Source organism: Electrophorus electricus, chromosome 22 (genome assembly GCF_013358815.1).
Source record: "Electrophorus electricus isolate fEleEle1 chromosome 22, fEleEle1.pri, whole genome shotgun sequence".
NCBI classification, from domain to species: domain Eukaryota; kingdom Metazoa; phylum Chordata; class Actinopteri; order Gymnotiformes; family Gymnotidae; genus Electrophorus; species Electrophorus electricus.
Window position 1 is genome coordinate 11,501,669 of NC_049556.1, and position 13,680 is coordinate 11,515,348.

Genomic DNA, 13,680 nt, shown 5'->3' on the forward strand with positions numbered 1-13,680 from the left:
AGGGTCTTGCTCAGGGGCCCAGCAGTCTTAGTTGCCTTAGTTATGATTAGAGACATAATTGATAGTTAGAGGTTATGGTAGAGGACTGTAAGAGAGAGAGAGAGAGAGAGAGAGAGAGAGAGAGAGAGAGTGTTTGTGTGTGTGTATGCTCATGCTCATGCACTTATTGTCTTCTCCAGCATCTAAGATGGGCATCAGATTAATGTTTTAGTCATACTAGATATTTGTCAGAAAATTTGCATTCTGACATTGTTTAAGAAATGGAGCATATTCAGTGGTGGACAGAGAAGTCAGTGTAATTGGTTACTGTACTTAGGTAGTGTTTGTTGAGCATCTACACTTTGTTAGTTTCATATTTAGACACTTTCACTCCATTACATGCTGTGTAATACTTTCTGCAGCAAGTGGTGAAATGTATTAACCTGAAATGTTTAAAAAAATAAACTGTCTAAAATGCCAGAAAGAATATGGTGCACTTTCAAACCTAGGCAAACAAAAAGCACCTTTAATCACCTGGTTTGTTTGAACTTTTGCCTCCGGGATAATAAATTCAGAAGCTGTAACAGCTTCTGCAGCAGTAGGTTTCTTTAGTAGAAAGTGTTCAACATGATATGTCATAATGACTGTAATAATTCATAGTACATTGACTTTTGATATTTAAGTACTTTTGGACAGAGGACTTTTATGTATGCTCTAATATTTAACATTTAATAATAACTAATATTTAAGCTCTCTACAAGTACAGAATTTGTATAAATACGTATATATAAGGAGCACCTTAACATCTGTCAAGCATTCACACACTGAATAAAGAATACTAAACATTAACCATATAAAGCATATACATAACATGGTATATATAAACATATGAAACATAAAACGGTTTCCAAAAAAAAAGTTTTTTGTAAAGAGGACTTGCTACCGTCTCCCTTTTTCATATTTCAAGTGCGCTCCAATGATACCATTACGGTAGTGATGGCGCTTCGCATATGTGTCCGGAAGTACGGCATGCCTCTCCCCAGTCCACGGTGGACCGGCAGTCTCATGTCCTGCGCTTGGACGGGTGGCGACGGGGACACGGGCGCGGACCTGCATGCTAACGGGAGTCCGCCGTCATGGGCCTGTTGGCGCGAGCACGAAAGGAGTGGTTCATCGTCGGCGTCGCGCTCGTGATCGCCTGCGCCAAACTCGCGCCGTCCGTCGGAGTTAAAGGAGGTGAGCGCCGCGCGGGCTTCGCGCGTGCGTTACCGTAGCCGTGCCTCCGCTAACTCTGGTCTCCCTCTCTTCGTTTCAGCGGTAATCTCGTCTCGAGAGCCCGGTCTCGGCGCGAGCGGAGTCCTCTCGAGTGTGTGTAGGACGGGATGTCGTTTTGTGTAACTTTGCATGCTGCAACTGGTGCCTGCACCTGTGTTCCTCGGCGTACTGTGCATCCACGTTCGCAGAGCCGGCTGTGCATGTGTGTCGCGCATGGATCGTAGGTGTTTGAGTGACCGAAGTGACTTGTTATTTGACTTAACATCGACTAGTTTGCCCTGGTCTGGGTAATGACACGTCGCACTCCCCGGGCCGGAGTGGTGTGGCTAGTATGGCGAGTTGGCTGCTTGTGTGTGATGAACAGCAACCGTGCAGTCTTAGCCAAAGTCGCTCTTATTAAGGATCCTGAGAAATGTCTACTTATCTGCTGTTTGTTGTATGTCTTACGCAGTTTCATTAAGTACACAAACAGAAGGAAAGGCTTATACGAAGGAAAAGATTAAACACAGGACTATGAACTGGTGTTTAAGCATAATACGTAGCTTACCTCTACTAACGCACTAACTCCAACAAAGTTAGCTAACTGAATTGTGCGACATCAAATTATGGGATTTTGCGCGCATGTGCGACACACGTACGTTACGTTCCCTTCGGTGTGTCTGTTGAAGCTGTTGAAGTGACGCCTCTTTCAGGTTACCTGGACAGGGCGCTCAAAACTCGCTGAGCGTTAAAGAACCGAGAGCTTCCCTCAACTAGAGTTAAGTCCAGCCAACGCATATCAGTGTCAATGCTTTGGGTAGATCATTTGTCTAAAACATACATCGGAATCATAGTGCTGTATAGAGCTGCTCAGTTTGGACATTATATAATGGGACTATACTGATGCATTTTGTGATTGGGATCAGATTTTCCGGTGTTCCATGGGTTAAGACGGGCTTGCGCTACTTTTACCGTATGACCTGAGATTAGTCAGAATTCTCACACTGCATAATAACAAATTATTATTAGCAAGCGATGTATTGTTCTGTCCTAATAATGTCCCACACTGATTTAGGTTGTACCCTGTCGGTCTGGAGTGGGTGATTTCAATCGTTCCTGCTTTCGTCTTTGCATAGACAGCATTAGTAGTGCAGATGACGCCCTGCTGGAGTTGTTGGTTGTTATTGGTTGTTACCTGCTCTCTCTCAGGTCCTCTTCGGCCCGAGATCACCATCACCTATGTAGCTGTGTCGGCCATCTTCTTTAACAGCGGCCTGTCGTTAAAGACTGAGGTAGGGGCAGTGTGTTTCTTCAGTCTGAGGGGAAGTGCCTGCTCACGGCTGAATCATGCGCTTCGGGGTTTGAGTGTCACTGCCCTGTCGCTTGATCCTTTATCTCTTCCCTTGTTTGTCACTCTTAGGAGTTGGCGAGTGCGTTGATGCACGTGAAGCTACATCTGTTCGTTCAGACATTCACACTGGTCTTCTTCCCTGTGGCCATCTGGGCGCTTCTAAAAGTCCTGGCGCTCACTGCGATTAATGAATGGCTTCTCAAAGGGTAAACACACACACACGGACTCATTATTATCAGTGTAATCAACCTCTCGGGCTCTTGCACTCTTCGTAACTGCCGCACGTGCAATTTTTTCCATTACACGTCCCCACATTCCTCTTTTCCTCTCTCTCTCTCTTACTCTCTCCATCTCCCCCTCCCTCTCTACCTGTTTGCACGCCGCTAGGCTGAATAGGGCTTCTGTCTGCGGGTGGTTGTCATGGGTTACGCGTGGTGCCCGCACTGCGCTGGGCCTCAATCCTCCCTCTGTAGTCTTCTTCATCCACACTACCTGCCCAGGGAAAAGTGGCCTCCTCTCTGAGCCCTTGGGCTTGTACGGGGCCCAGCGTGCTGGCTGGATATCTCAGAACACTGCTGGTACACCCAGTACTGGACCTGCTGTTACTGATGTTACTTGACAGTTTTCATTTGTGTGTGTGTGTGTCTGTGTGTGCGTGTCTGTGTGTGCGCGCGTGTCTGTGTCTGCGTGTCTGTGTGTGCGCGTGCGTGCGCGTGTCTGTGTATATGTGTGTGTGTCTGCGTGTATGTGTGTCTGCGTGTATGTGTGTCTGCGTGTATGTGTGTCTGCGTGTATGTGTGTCTGCGTGTATGTGTGTCTGCGTGTATGTGTGTCTGCGTGTATGTGTGTCTGCGTGTTTGTGTGTGTGTGTGTGTGTGTGCGCTCCTACAGGTTGCTGACAGTAGGCTGTATGCCTCCTCCTGTCTCCTCTGCTGTCATCCTCACTAAAGCTGTAGGAGGAAATGAGGTAGATGACACAGACCGGTCACTTTGTCTTACTGGATTGTCTGTTTCAGCGAGATTTCTTCATTATGTTAAACTATCTTTGTCTTATCTCCATCTCTGATTAAGGAACAATGACATTGTATGATAAGACAGTCATTTTCTGACCTGTTCCTTAATCGATGCATTGCCAAAGTGTCACAGTAGTAAATGATCATATTTTATTACATAGTAATTGATACTGTATCTTGCTAAACCAATGTCTATTGTAAATGTATAAAAATACTGTGATGAGAGATAAGAGCAAATGTCTTTCCAGGACAGATTATTATTGTTGGTTTCCTGAATAGTTAATATCTTAATAGAATAGTTAATAAAATTATCTTAATCTTATCATTTCCACAGGCAGCCGCCATTTTCAACTCTGCATTTGGGAGCTTTCTGGTAAGTGCAAGTGAAGACACAATGTGGGGGGGGGGGGGTCTGAAGAAGCTGGAAGGTTTTCCCTTTAAAGGGAGCTGAACACTCTGTTTTTGCAGGGGATTGTGGTTACTCCCCTGCTGCTGCTGGTGTTCGTGAGTAAAGCAGTTACACCCATCATCCTTTTACTGCCCTCATTTACAGAGTCATTCTTATAGGATTAGTTTGATCTGTGTGCGTGTGTGTGCTCACATGCGCGTGCATTCTCTTCCTCCTGCAGCTCGGCTCCTCCTCCTCAGTGCCATTTTCCTCCATTTTCTCTCAGCTCTTCATGACTGTGGTCATCCCTCTCATTATTGGGCAGGTGAGTGTGTCCTGACGCACTCACTTCTTACAGTCCTCCTGACGCGCCCAGTCTTTCTCTGTGGCGGAGAGTAGCGTGCTTTCTTTAGTATTTGAGGAAGTTTACTCAGATTAGTACAACAGCCACCTAGAAGCTCCACCTTGGGACACCAAATAACACCTGCACCGTGTGCGCACGTGTTTGTGTCCAGGTGTGCAGGATGTTCCTGCGGGACTGGCTGGAGCGCAGGAAGCCTCCGTTTGGCGCTGTGAGCAGCCTGGTCCTGTTGATGATTATCTACACCACATTCTGTGACACCTTTTCCAACCCCAGCATCGAACTGGACCATCTCAGCCTGCTACTCATCATCTTTATCAGTGAGTGACTGCGTGTGTGTGTGTGCGTGTGTACGTGCGTGCGCGCTTGTGTGTGCGCGCACGTGTGCATGTGCGCGCGCGCGCGCGAGTGTGTGTGTGCGCGCGTGCGTGCGCGCCCGTGTGTGCGCGTGTGCGTGTGCGCGCCTGCGTGCGTGCACCCGCATACAAGCGTAAGGCCTGGTTCATCTACTGTGGACGCATACCCTGTGCACACCATGGCTGTGGACAGTCTGTCCATGTCCACACTTCTTATGCCACTGTCCCCCACACTGATCCAACACTGATCACACAGTCAAACATCATGGAGGTGTCATGCAAGTCCGTTAAACGGCACACTGAGGCAGCAGGGTGAATTTAGCATGCTCGTCCAACAAAAGTGCAGCATTGAAGTGGACTCTCGTTTTTAGTACTTTGGTCCGACCCTCTTTTCACACCTGCTGGACGTTTTCCCTGGCCAGTGAACGAGTGTGAGGTGTCTGGCTCAGTTCTGCAGTGGTTTGTGCCCTCACTCATGGCCCTCGAGAGTGTTTCCCACACCCTGTGGTGCGTCTGCAGTAGCTGTGAACCAGGCTTAAGTGCACGCCTACATTCATGTGTCTGTGGGGGGAGTGTGGGAATATCTGTACATGATATGTGCAATTACATGAAAGCAGAAAGATATTCATTCTCTCTCTCTCTCTCTCTCTGTTTTCTCTCTCCAGTTTTCTCCATTCAGCTCACTTTCATGTTACTGACGTTTCTTTTATCTACCAGGTGAGTCTCACAGACTCACACACAGACACTGTCTCACAAACAGACACACACACATTTTACATTTATGGCATTTAGCTGATGCTAAGTACAACTTGAACAATTGAGGGTTAAGGGCCTTGCTCACACACACACACACACACACACACACACACACACACACACACACACACACACACATCCAAACTTCATACTTAATACAGATTCCCTGTCAAAAATCTGATGTTACATCTTCAGACTTGGTTTGGTCTGTTCTTAGGAAGTCTTCCGGTTTCACAGCATCAGATTCTGTGGCAATTATGTTTTGTTCTACGCACAAATCCCTTACACTGGGTAAGTTACTGCTTTACACCAAATCCCTTACACTGGATAAGCTAGTGTTTGCACCAAATCCCTTACACTGGGTAATCCAGCGATTTAAACCGCATTAGTTGGTCTTCTATTTGTTGTTTTTTTTGTTTTTTCTAACTTGTACATTTTAAATTCCATCAAAATAATAAACTCAGTGTTTTAATGCATTATCCTAAGAAATGTGTTGACTCTAATGCATATGTAACGTGGGCTGGTTACAGTATCACGGTGTGTGATCAGTTACACCATTATTGCGTTTTTAAACGTACTGATTAAACTGCACTCAGGTCAGTTACAGCCTGTCTGTTCGTGTTCGACCCATTCACCTTCCTCACACCAGTGATTGTCCTCCATTTTGTGTCCGTCGTTCCATCAAACTGTAGGCTGGAGTCCAGTCCCTTCTGGAGAATCATTCTAGGTCTACTCTGTTTATCTGTGCAGGGGACGCGGACCGCCCTGGAAAAAATCCTGTGGCTGTATAAACATTCTGCTGTTGTAATGCGCTGCTTTGCCTAATCTGCTGCCACTCTTGTCTTTATATGGATGACTAAAACTGTGACACCACAAAAGTGTGATTGTGTGTGTGTGTGTGTGTTTACTTGTAGGTATCCCCATGCTGAAGATTGTTTTTGAGGGCTATGAGCACCTGTCTCTGATCTCCGTGCCTCTGCTCATATACCACCCAGCTCAGATCCTTCTAGGCAGCGTGCTGGTACCCACCATCAGAGCGTGGATGACGACCGGCCAGAAGGTACCAGAGCCCAGCGGTTCAGCAATACGCATGCAAACACACACACACACACCAGCCCTTGTCTAACGTGAGCTATCCAGATTGCCTTGTAGGTTTTGTCTTTGTGTCTGACGCTCCTGGTGTCTCCTCTCCCAGTCTGATATCTTAGTGCGCTAGGTCTGCATGCCTGTTCCTCCACATGTCCACCGTGTCCCAGACAGTAAGTGCAAATGCTCTGGAGTTCCAAACCTTCCGGAACGCTGGCCACGTTCTGAAATCGGCTTCTGTCGTGAGCTCCATTCTGTGTGGGTGGTTTTCAATTTTTTTGAAATTCATTCGCTTATTAGTTTCATTTAAGGTTCAGCAATATGACGCTGTTGTAGGGGTGGTCGGGACTGGGGTCCTTCTCGGTGTGGGGGTGGGCGGGACTGGGGTCCTTCTGAGTCTAGCGGAGAGTGGGACTGGGGTCCTTCCCAGTGTGGGGGTGGGCGGGACTGGGGTCCTTCTCTGTCGAGAGTTGTGTTGCTGAATTGACCTACTCTAACACATTCTTTCAGTGGGTACAGTTCATGTACATGTAATTTTCCCTGCCTTTTTACATTTCTTCTGAAATAACTGTCATCCTTTTAAAAGTTCACTTGGTAAACAGCAAACATTTTATCATGGTCCTAACAGTGAGTGTTAATGTGTGATGATTTGAGATTAATCAAGTATTTGTTAACTTGCTGAATAAAAGGGTAATTTAGACACCCTTTTAATTTCTCGTTGAAACTAATACTTATTAGGGCTAGTCTGTATGGACAGAAATATCATATTGTGAATAGATTGATGCATATTATGAGTAGCAATATATTAAAATAAAATATATCAGTACCGCAGAAGTTAATATGTGTTTTTCTATGGTTATCTAAACATGTGGCATATGAATATGAAGTACAAAAGCTGATCCTGGATCAGAACGCCTGATCTATGTCACATGATGTGTGTATGAATGTAAAGAACAAATGCTGATCCTGGATCAGAATGCATTCTGTGTCACATGATGTGTGTATGAATATAAAGCATCACCAAAAACATTTAAACAAGAAGCAGGACCTTTGTGATCCAGCTATCAGACATCCCACAGTTTCACTGCTGAATTGAGAAGATGCTTTACAGGATTACGCTGTCCTATTAAACTATCCTGCTTCATGTTGTCCTCCTTAAACACAGTAGAATGCGATCACACTTTGGACCATCTATCCCGCTCTATCTGTGTCCTGTGGTAAACGCGGCCTGTTGTCACCCCACAGGTGCCGAAAGGGACTAACCTGCAGCCCATCTGAGCCCCGCCGCCCGCCCCGAGGAGACATGACCGGACTCTAGACAGACTGACCCCAGCAGGACGGCAGAGACTTGGCAGTTCCTCATGCAGGCGCCGGGCGCTCTCCCGATGAGGCCAAACCACAGATCAAGTGCCTTCCTTCAGCCTGGTGGGGACTCCGGCTTGCCTGGGCTTGCCTCTCTCTAGGGATGTTACTAAACAGAACAATTATTTCTAGACTGTTTGTTTTTTGTTTTGTTTTTTTAAACTGAAATAAGAATATATCTCTATTTTTATATGAAGTGATAAATGATTTCCACAATATGCCTCAAAGGTGAGCCCCTGTCAGAAGCTCCTGATTGGCTACCATTGCCAGGGGTTAAACCTTGCTCTCCTGATTGGCTATCATTTCTTAGGGTTAGACCTTGCTCTCCTGATTGGCTGTCGTTTCCTTGGGTTAGACCTCGCTCTGTTGTTCGGTATGTAACTGTTCACTAGCACCAGTTGATCCCTCTCTGATCTGAGCAGGATCGTTTTAGCTTCAGTACCAGTGTACCTTCCATCATTTATTTCATTCTTTTGCGCTGTGTTCGAGCCGATGTTTCAGATTCTCCTGGAGGACGGCTCAGTCACCGATGTACTGCCATTTTACACACAGACAATGAAGCGCCAGGGACACTTTTGTATCTCACTGTATGAGTTTTCTTGTATTTTGTAATCAAAATAATATATGTATAAAATATCAAAATATCACAAGTCTGCGTTCATTATCCTTCCATGGATGTTATCATATGATGAAAAGGTTTTTGCTGGGATAAGTTTAGGAACCATTAGCGTTCTGTACCATGTAAACACACTACCAGAAGGGGGAGCTACTCCCAGCTCCCGCCGTAGTTTAGTTATCTAGATCAGTTTAGACACAAAGCTAAGTCTGTACTATGCTTACCATTTATTCACATAAAACATTTATTCACAGTGAATTATTTTGTAACATTTTGTCAGTTTTATTAGCTTCTAATAACTTAAGTATAAGGAATTTCCAAAGAAAATTATTTCTACTGATGTTTTTAGGTAGGTTAAAGTGCAGAGTTTACCTGAAATTAAACACTACACCACCACAAACAGTTACAGTTTCTAGGGTAAACACACATGAATCGGGTATTTGTCAAACATATTTCTCAAAGCATGTATGTACTTAGTCCTCAGAGCTTTTGTTTTTTGCTGTGTGTGTGAGGGAGGCATTCGTGCTAGTTCCCAGGCGCTGAGATAAGGTTATACTCCGTCTGAAGCAGCAGGAAGCTATTCTCTCTGATCCTGCGTACCTGCACCAGGTCCCCACACTCCTGCACGTGGATTATGCCTCTGTTGTCATGGTTGCAGTCGCCCAGTGACACGGCGGTGCGTTTGCGGCAGTGCTTCCTCTGCAGGTAGCGCAGGCCCACGGCCACGGCCATCCCCAGAGCGGCGGAGAGGCCCAGCAACAGGCCCAGCTCGGGCGCAATCTGTCTGGGCACGCGGTCCGGCTTCGCCCCCTCTCTGTCTGGAGCTCCAGACGGCTCTCTGGGGTGTTGAGGAGGGTTGTGCCCAGTGGAATCTCCCTCTCTCTGGGAGCGACGGTCAGGGTCGTTCACAGGCAGGAGGGGGTCGGAATGGGAACGTAAGAGGGCCGGAGACCGATCCGAACGGGGAGTTGAAGGAGTGGGCGTGTGGGTCGGAGCAGTTGGTGCCATAGTAGGTGGACATACGGTAGGAGTGTGTGTGCAAGTAGAGGAGAGATCACTGAGGAGTTCATGCTGTAAAGAGTGTGTGGTGTGAGCGGTTAGGACAGATGTCCTGTCTGACTGTGAGTGTGTTGTGAGAGGAGTCGTCGGTGTGGTCCCTGCGGGGGGTGTCTGTCCTGCCTGTATGTGAGACACTGTTGCGATCTCTGTGTTGTAGGGTGTCCGTCTTGTATGAGTGGCCGATGTGTGTACGTGTGCAATCGCACTGTGCGTGTCTGGAGTGGACATATGGTTCTTAAGAGGAGCTTGGGGTCCTGAGTGGGTGGAGAGAAGAGTGGGAGGTCCTGGGTTGGATGTAATCACACCGGGTTCAGTCGGAGGAGGATGAGTTACAGAGGAAGACTGTGGGCGGGGAGAGGTGGGGGAGGGGTCAGCGTTCAGGGGCTCGGGGGAGAGACCTGCGGAACCTGCTCGGAAGTGAGAGAATGTGTGTGTTTTTCCAGATAGTCGTGTGCCAGCAGCACTGTGGTTTAGTGTGCCTACGTGAATGTGTGTTTGCGGTCCAGTGTGCATTGCAGCGTGTCTGGTTGGGGGCAGGTGCTTATCTGGCATGGTGTTTGGGAATGGGTGTATGTGAGTGTGTTTATGTAACCCAGCGTGAGTTGGTGTGTGTCTATGAAGAAGAGTCTTGGAACTGGTGTGTACTCTGAGCTGTGTTTGTGGAGCAGACGTAGATGTAGTGGTGTGTAAGTAGACAGTGGGGCTGGTCTCTGTTTGTGTTGTTAATAAAAGTTGTGTATTGTTTTTTGTGTGTATAGTACGGTTTGTGACGTTGAAGGTCTCTGCGGTGGTGTTTCTAGGGTTATATGTGCTGTGTGATCTATCGTGTGTGAATGCATTTGTATATGGTTGTGTATCAGAGCTTCTGTTCCTCCGTGGTGGTGTGTGTCTATGCTGGGGTGGTAATGTGTGTGTGAGAAAGTTGTTTAGCAGTGTAGGTGTAGTGTTGTTTAAGTGTTGTGTGTTTAGCACAGAAGTGTGTATTTGCATATCTGTGGACTTCGTAAAAAATGCTGTAAGGGAAAACATACAAAGACTTGTCACGGAATGGGATGTGTGTGTGTGTGTGTGTGTGTGTGTGTGTGTGTGTGTGTGTGTGTGTGTGTGTGGAAGAGGTAGTGCATTGTTACCTGACATAATCCTAGTGGGCAGAGCACTGCCGTATCCTACACCCTGAATACTACGCAACCCATCATGCACCACGGATGATCGAATCCGAGCCCCGTAGACAAAATAGGAGTAGACCACTGTGATGCTGTAGGGGGGGGAGGGGTGAAGGAACACACTGTACACACAAGATTAGAGCAAACAGGGCTAAACATGTCCCTGTCAGAGAAAAATGAGATCTTACATTTGCATGTGCACACAGGTATACGAGAAAAAGAGCAATAGAGAGTGTGGACATGCTGACTCAGACATCAGAATTCTGTCCAGCCGGGGGAGATGACTAAAACTCTCAGTATTTGTATCAGTAGACATCTGACACCTACGGTAGTTTTATCATGCCTTGCATGAATTCCAGTACAGAACCTGGCTGTTTCTAGGCTAGGTCATTGTGTGTGTGTGTGTGTGTGTGTGTGTGTGTGTGTGTGTGTGTGTGTTTCTCACTAAAATCTCAGGTCTCCACTGGGCCGAGAGGGTGCCCTCCAGGTAAAGGAGAGGTTCCTCTTCAGCAGCTTGTCAGAATGTGTGACGGTGTCTCCAGTGGACAAGCAGGAGAGGGTGTGTGTGCCCGGTGGGAGGAGTGTGAACTCACCCCCAACCACATGGTCCTCTGGCACCGAGCGCGCCTGCAGCAGCAAGCCCATGAAAGCTCGAGAACTACGCACGCTCACTGAAATCACACACACACACCACTAAGAGTATTTTTGGCAATAGGTTCACACCAGGGCTAGTGTGTGTAAGAATGTGTTTTATGATGTGTATTATATGGATGGTGTGTGACGGGTGATGTCTGTCTGATTGTGTTGCAGGATGAGATCTGAGTGGTGTGTTTGATGAGGTTTAGGGTATTTTTGGGATGGTTTTGAGTCACAGTGGATGGTGTTTGTGTGAGTGTGTGTACTTACCCATGAGAATGTGTAGCGGCAGGTAAACCGCACGGCTGGCGTGTATGGTTACGGTAGACGGCGTGTGTGTGTACTGTAGATGAGCACCAATGTGACCAGGCTTCATCTCCTCACAGGAATCAGAACTTGCCCCATGTGAAAAGCACACACACCGTGTAGGTCCCCCACTCACCCACACACAAGCCAGTAGCACTGCCTTCATCACCATCACCCGCATGATCCAGTAACCACTGATGAACCGTGTCATCCCGTAACTGTGAATAACCATGCACACTGTCATACATAACTACGAATAACCATACACAGTCATACATGACTGAATAACCATGCACACAGTCATACATAACTACGAATAACCACAGTCATACATGACTGAATAACCATGCACACAGTCATACATGACTACGAATAACCATGCACAGTCATACATGACTGAGAATAACCATGCACACAGTCATACACGACTGCAAAAAACCATGCACAGTCATACATGACCGAATAACCATGTGCACAATTATACTTGACTGAATAACCATGCACACAGTCATACATGACTGTAAATAACCATACACACAGTCATACATGATTGCTTTTTTGTGACAAGATTTTCATCCTACATTTTCAGCCAACCGCAAACCATTATTTTAGGCTACTCACATTTTCATAAATCAGATATCTGATTACATGTAGTAATAAATCTAAAAACAAATAAATGATGTATGTGTACATTTATTAGTGTGAAGTCAGAGTTTACCTCACTCATAACTTACCAACAGTTTAAGAATATTCCCATAATACAAACATTTTGAGACATGTTAGACCCGGGGTCAATTGTTATTGTACATTAATAAGAATGTCCCAGAAAGCCTTTTTTTAAAAATCTTGTCTGAAGAAATGAAAGCTCATGCACTCACCTCAGAGGCAAAGCTGCATCTCTAGCCTGGAAGCAGAGAAAATGAGACCTCCATCGGAGACCCCCACCTCTCTCATTCTTTTCATCTCTCTCTCTCTCTCTCACCCCCCCCCCCCCCCCCCCCCCCCCCCCCCCTCTCATCCAGGATCTGTAACAGCTGCTGGACAGGAACCATATTCTCTTCTGTCAACCACCCACTAATTCCTTTATTTATTTTAAATAAGGTATTTATTAGCTTTTAAAAGATTGTGAGAAAATAAAGAATGTGATAATAAAGATTCATGTTTAAATAACCCAGTTGAAACCTTAATAAATGAATACATTTTAAAAGTACAAGTTTAAAAGTTTGTGTGAATCAACGCAAAGTTGGTCTTATGTAATTCGGTTACAATACAGTGGGAGTCATACATGATCGGCGGCAATGTTTAATATTGTTCTACTATAATGAGTTAGGCATTTGCTCATCAAAATCAATTATCAGAAAGGAAACAGTCTCTGTTTCTATCAAACAGTTCATGATTAAAGCCCATTCAATTCTCTGAGTTCCTTCAGTTTGCCCTTTCTAAAACAGCCAGAAGCAATTATGTCATATCCTTCAAACACTGTCACATTAGGATTGTACTTTTTTTTTCAGGAAGCTATTGCGTGTTAGGCTTCTAAGAAACATATAGGCTAATTGTGTCTTTTTAAAATGAACTAATTTAAGAAGAACTGCAGTATGCATTTGTTTTTGTTTTTTTTCTCTCCGCTACAACACTTATGAATGATCAGTGATACTGAATGAGTAACCCCACCTAACACTAAAGCCAGTCCCTCCTTACACTCACACCTACACACACAGCCAGGCCAGAGAGCGAGGACGGCACGGGGCAGTTCTTTATTCTCTGGATGTTTCTGACTCTATACAGAAGGCTTCTGCATCTGATTGGGCAGGCTCCTCATCATCCTCTCCAGAATGCCCACATCTGGACACACACGGGAACACAGGTTCAACATCAGTCATGTTGTGCAACAAAAATATGAGAGAGAGAGAGAGAGAGAGAGAGAGAGAGAGAGAGAGAGAGAGAGAGAGAGAGAGATTACCTTTCTCTGATGCACCTCTCAGCCAGTGTGTGAC

At 46.0% G+C, this 13,680-nt stretch overlaps 2 protein-coding genes across 7 annotated transcripts; one reads left to right on the forward strand and one right to left on the reverse strand.

Moving 5' to 3' along the window:
• The first annotated feature begins 957 nt into the window (after nt 1–957).
• slc10a7 (solute carrier family 10 member 7) lies at nt 958–13,319 on the forward strand. Of its 5 annotated transcripts, XR_004775478.1 has the most exons (14): nt 960–1,215; nt 1,295–1,345; nt 2,443–2,525; nt 2,654–2,790; nt 3,476–3,551; nt 3,932–3,970; nt 4,066–4,101; nt 4,227–4,310; nt 4,501–4,666; nt 5,368–5,419; nt 5,676–5,749; nt 6,373–6,518; nt 7,790–7,969; nt 12,709–13,319. XR_004775478.1 is itself a non-coding variant. In XM_035521242.1 (13 exons), exons 1-13 carry the CDS (start codon nt 1,116–1,118, stop codon nt 6,672–6,674), a joined length of 1,065 nt encoding a protein of 354 aa, XP_035377135.1. In that variant the 5' UTR covers nt 958–1,115; the 3' UTR covers nt 6,675–6,873. The 5 variants fall into 5 exon arrangements, 4 of the variants coding, with proteins under 4 accessions (XP_035377135.1, XP_035377134.1, XP_035377136.1 ...); XM_035521242.1 differs by lacking the exons at nt 7,790–7,969; nt 12,709–13,319 and adding an exon at nt 6,654–6,873 and having other exon boundaries at nt 958–1,215; XM_035521241.1 differs by lacking the exon at nt 12,709–13,319 and having other exon boundaries at nt 7,790–8,548.
• LOC113591017 (reelin domain-containing protein 1) lies at nt 8,375–12,625 on the reverse strand. Of its 2 annotated transcripts, none has more exons than XM_035521239.1 (4): nt 11,651–12,625; nt 11,190–11,415; nt 10,712–10,836; nt 8,375–10,594 (listed from the first exon to the last, which is right to left on the reverse strand). In XM_035521239.1, the coding sequence occupies exons 1-4, from the start codon at nt 11,928–11,930 to the stop codon at nt 9,048–9,050; spliced, it is 2,178 nt and encodes a 725-aa protein (XP_035377132.1). In that variant the 5' UTR covers nt 11,931–12,625; the 3' UTR covers nt 8,375–9,047. The 2 variants fall into 2 exon arrangements, with proteins under 2 accessions (XP_035377132.1, XP_035377130.1); XM_035521237.1 differs by having other exon boundaries at nt 10,712–10,866.
• Nucleotides 13,320–13,680: the final 361 nt, after the last annotated feature.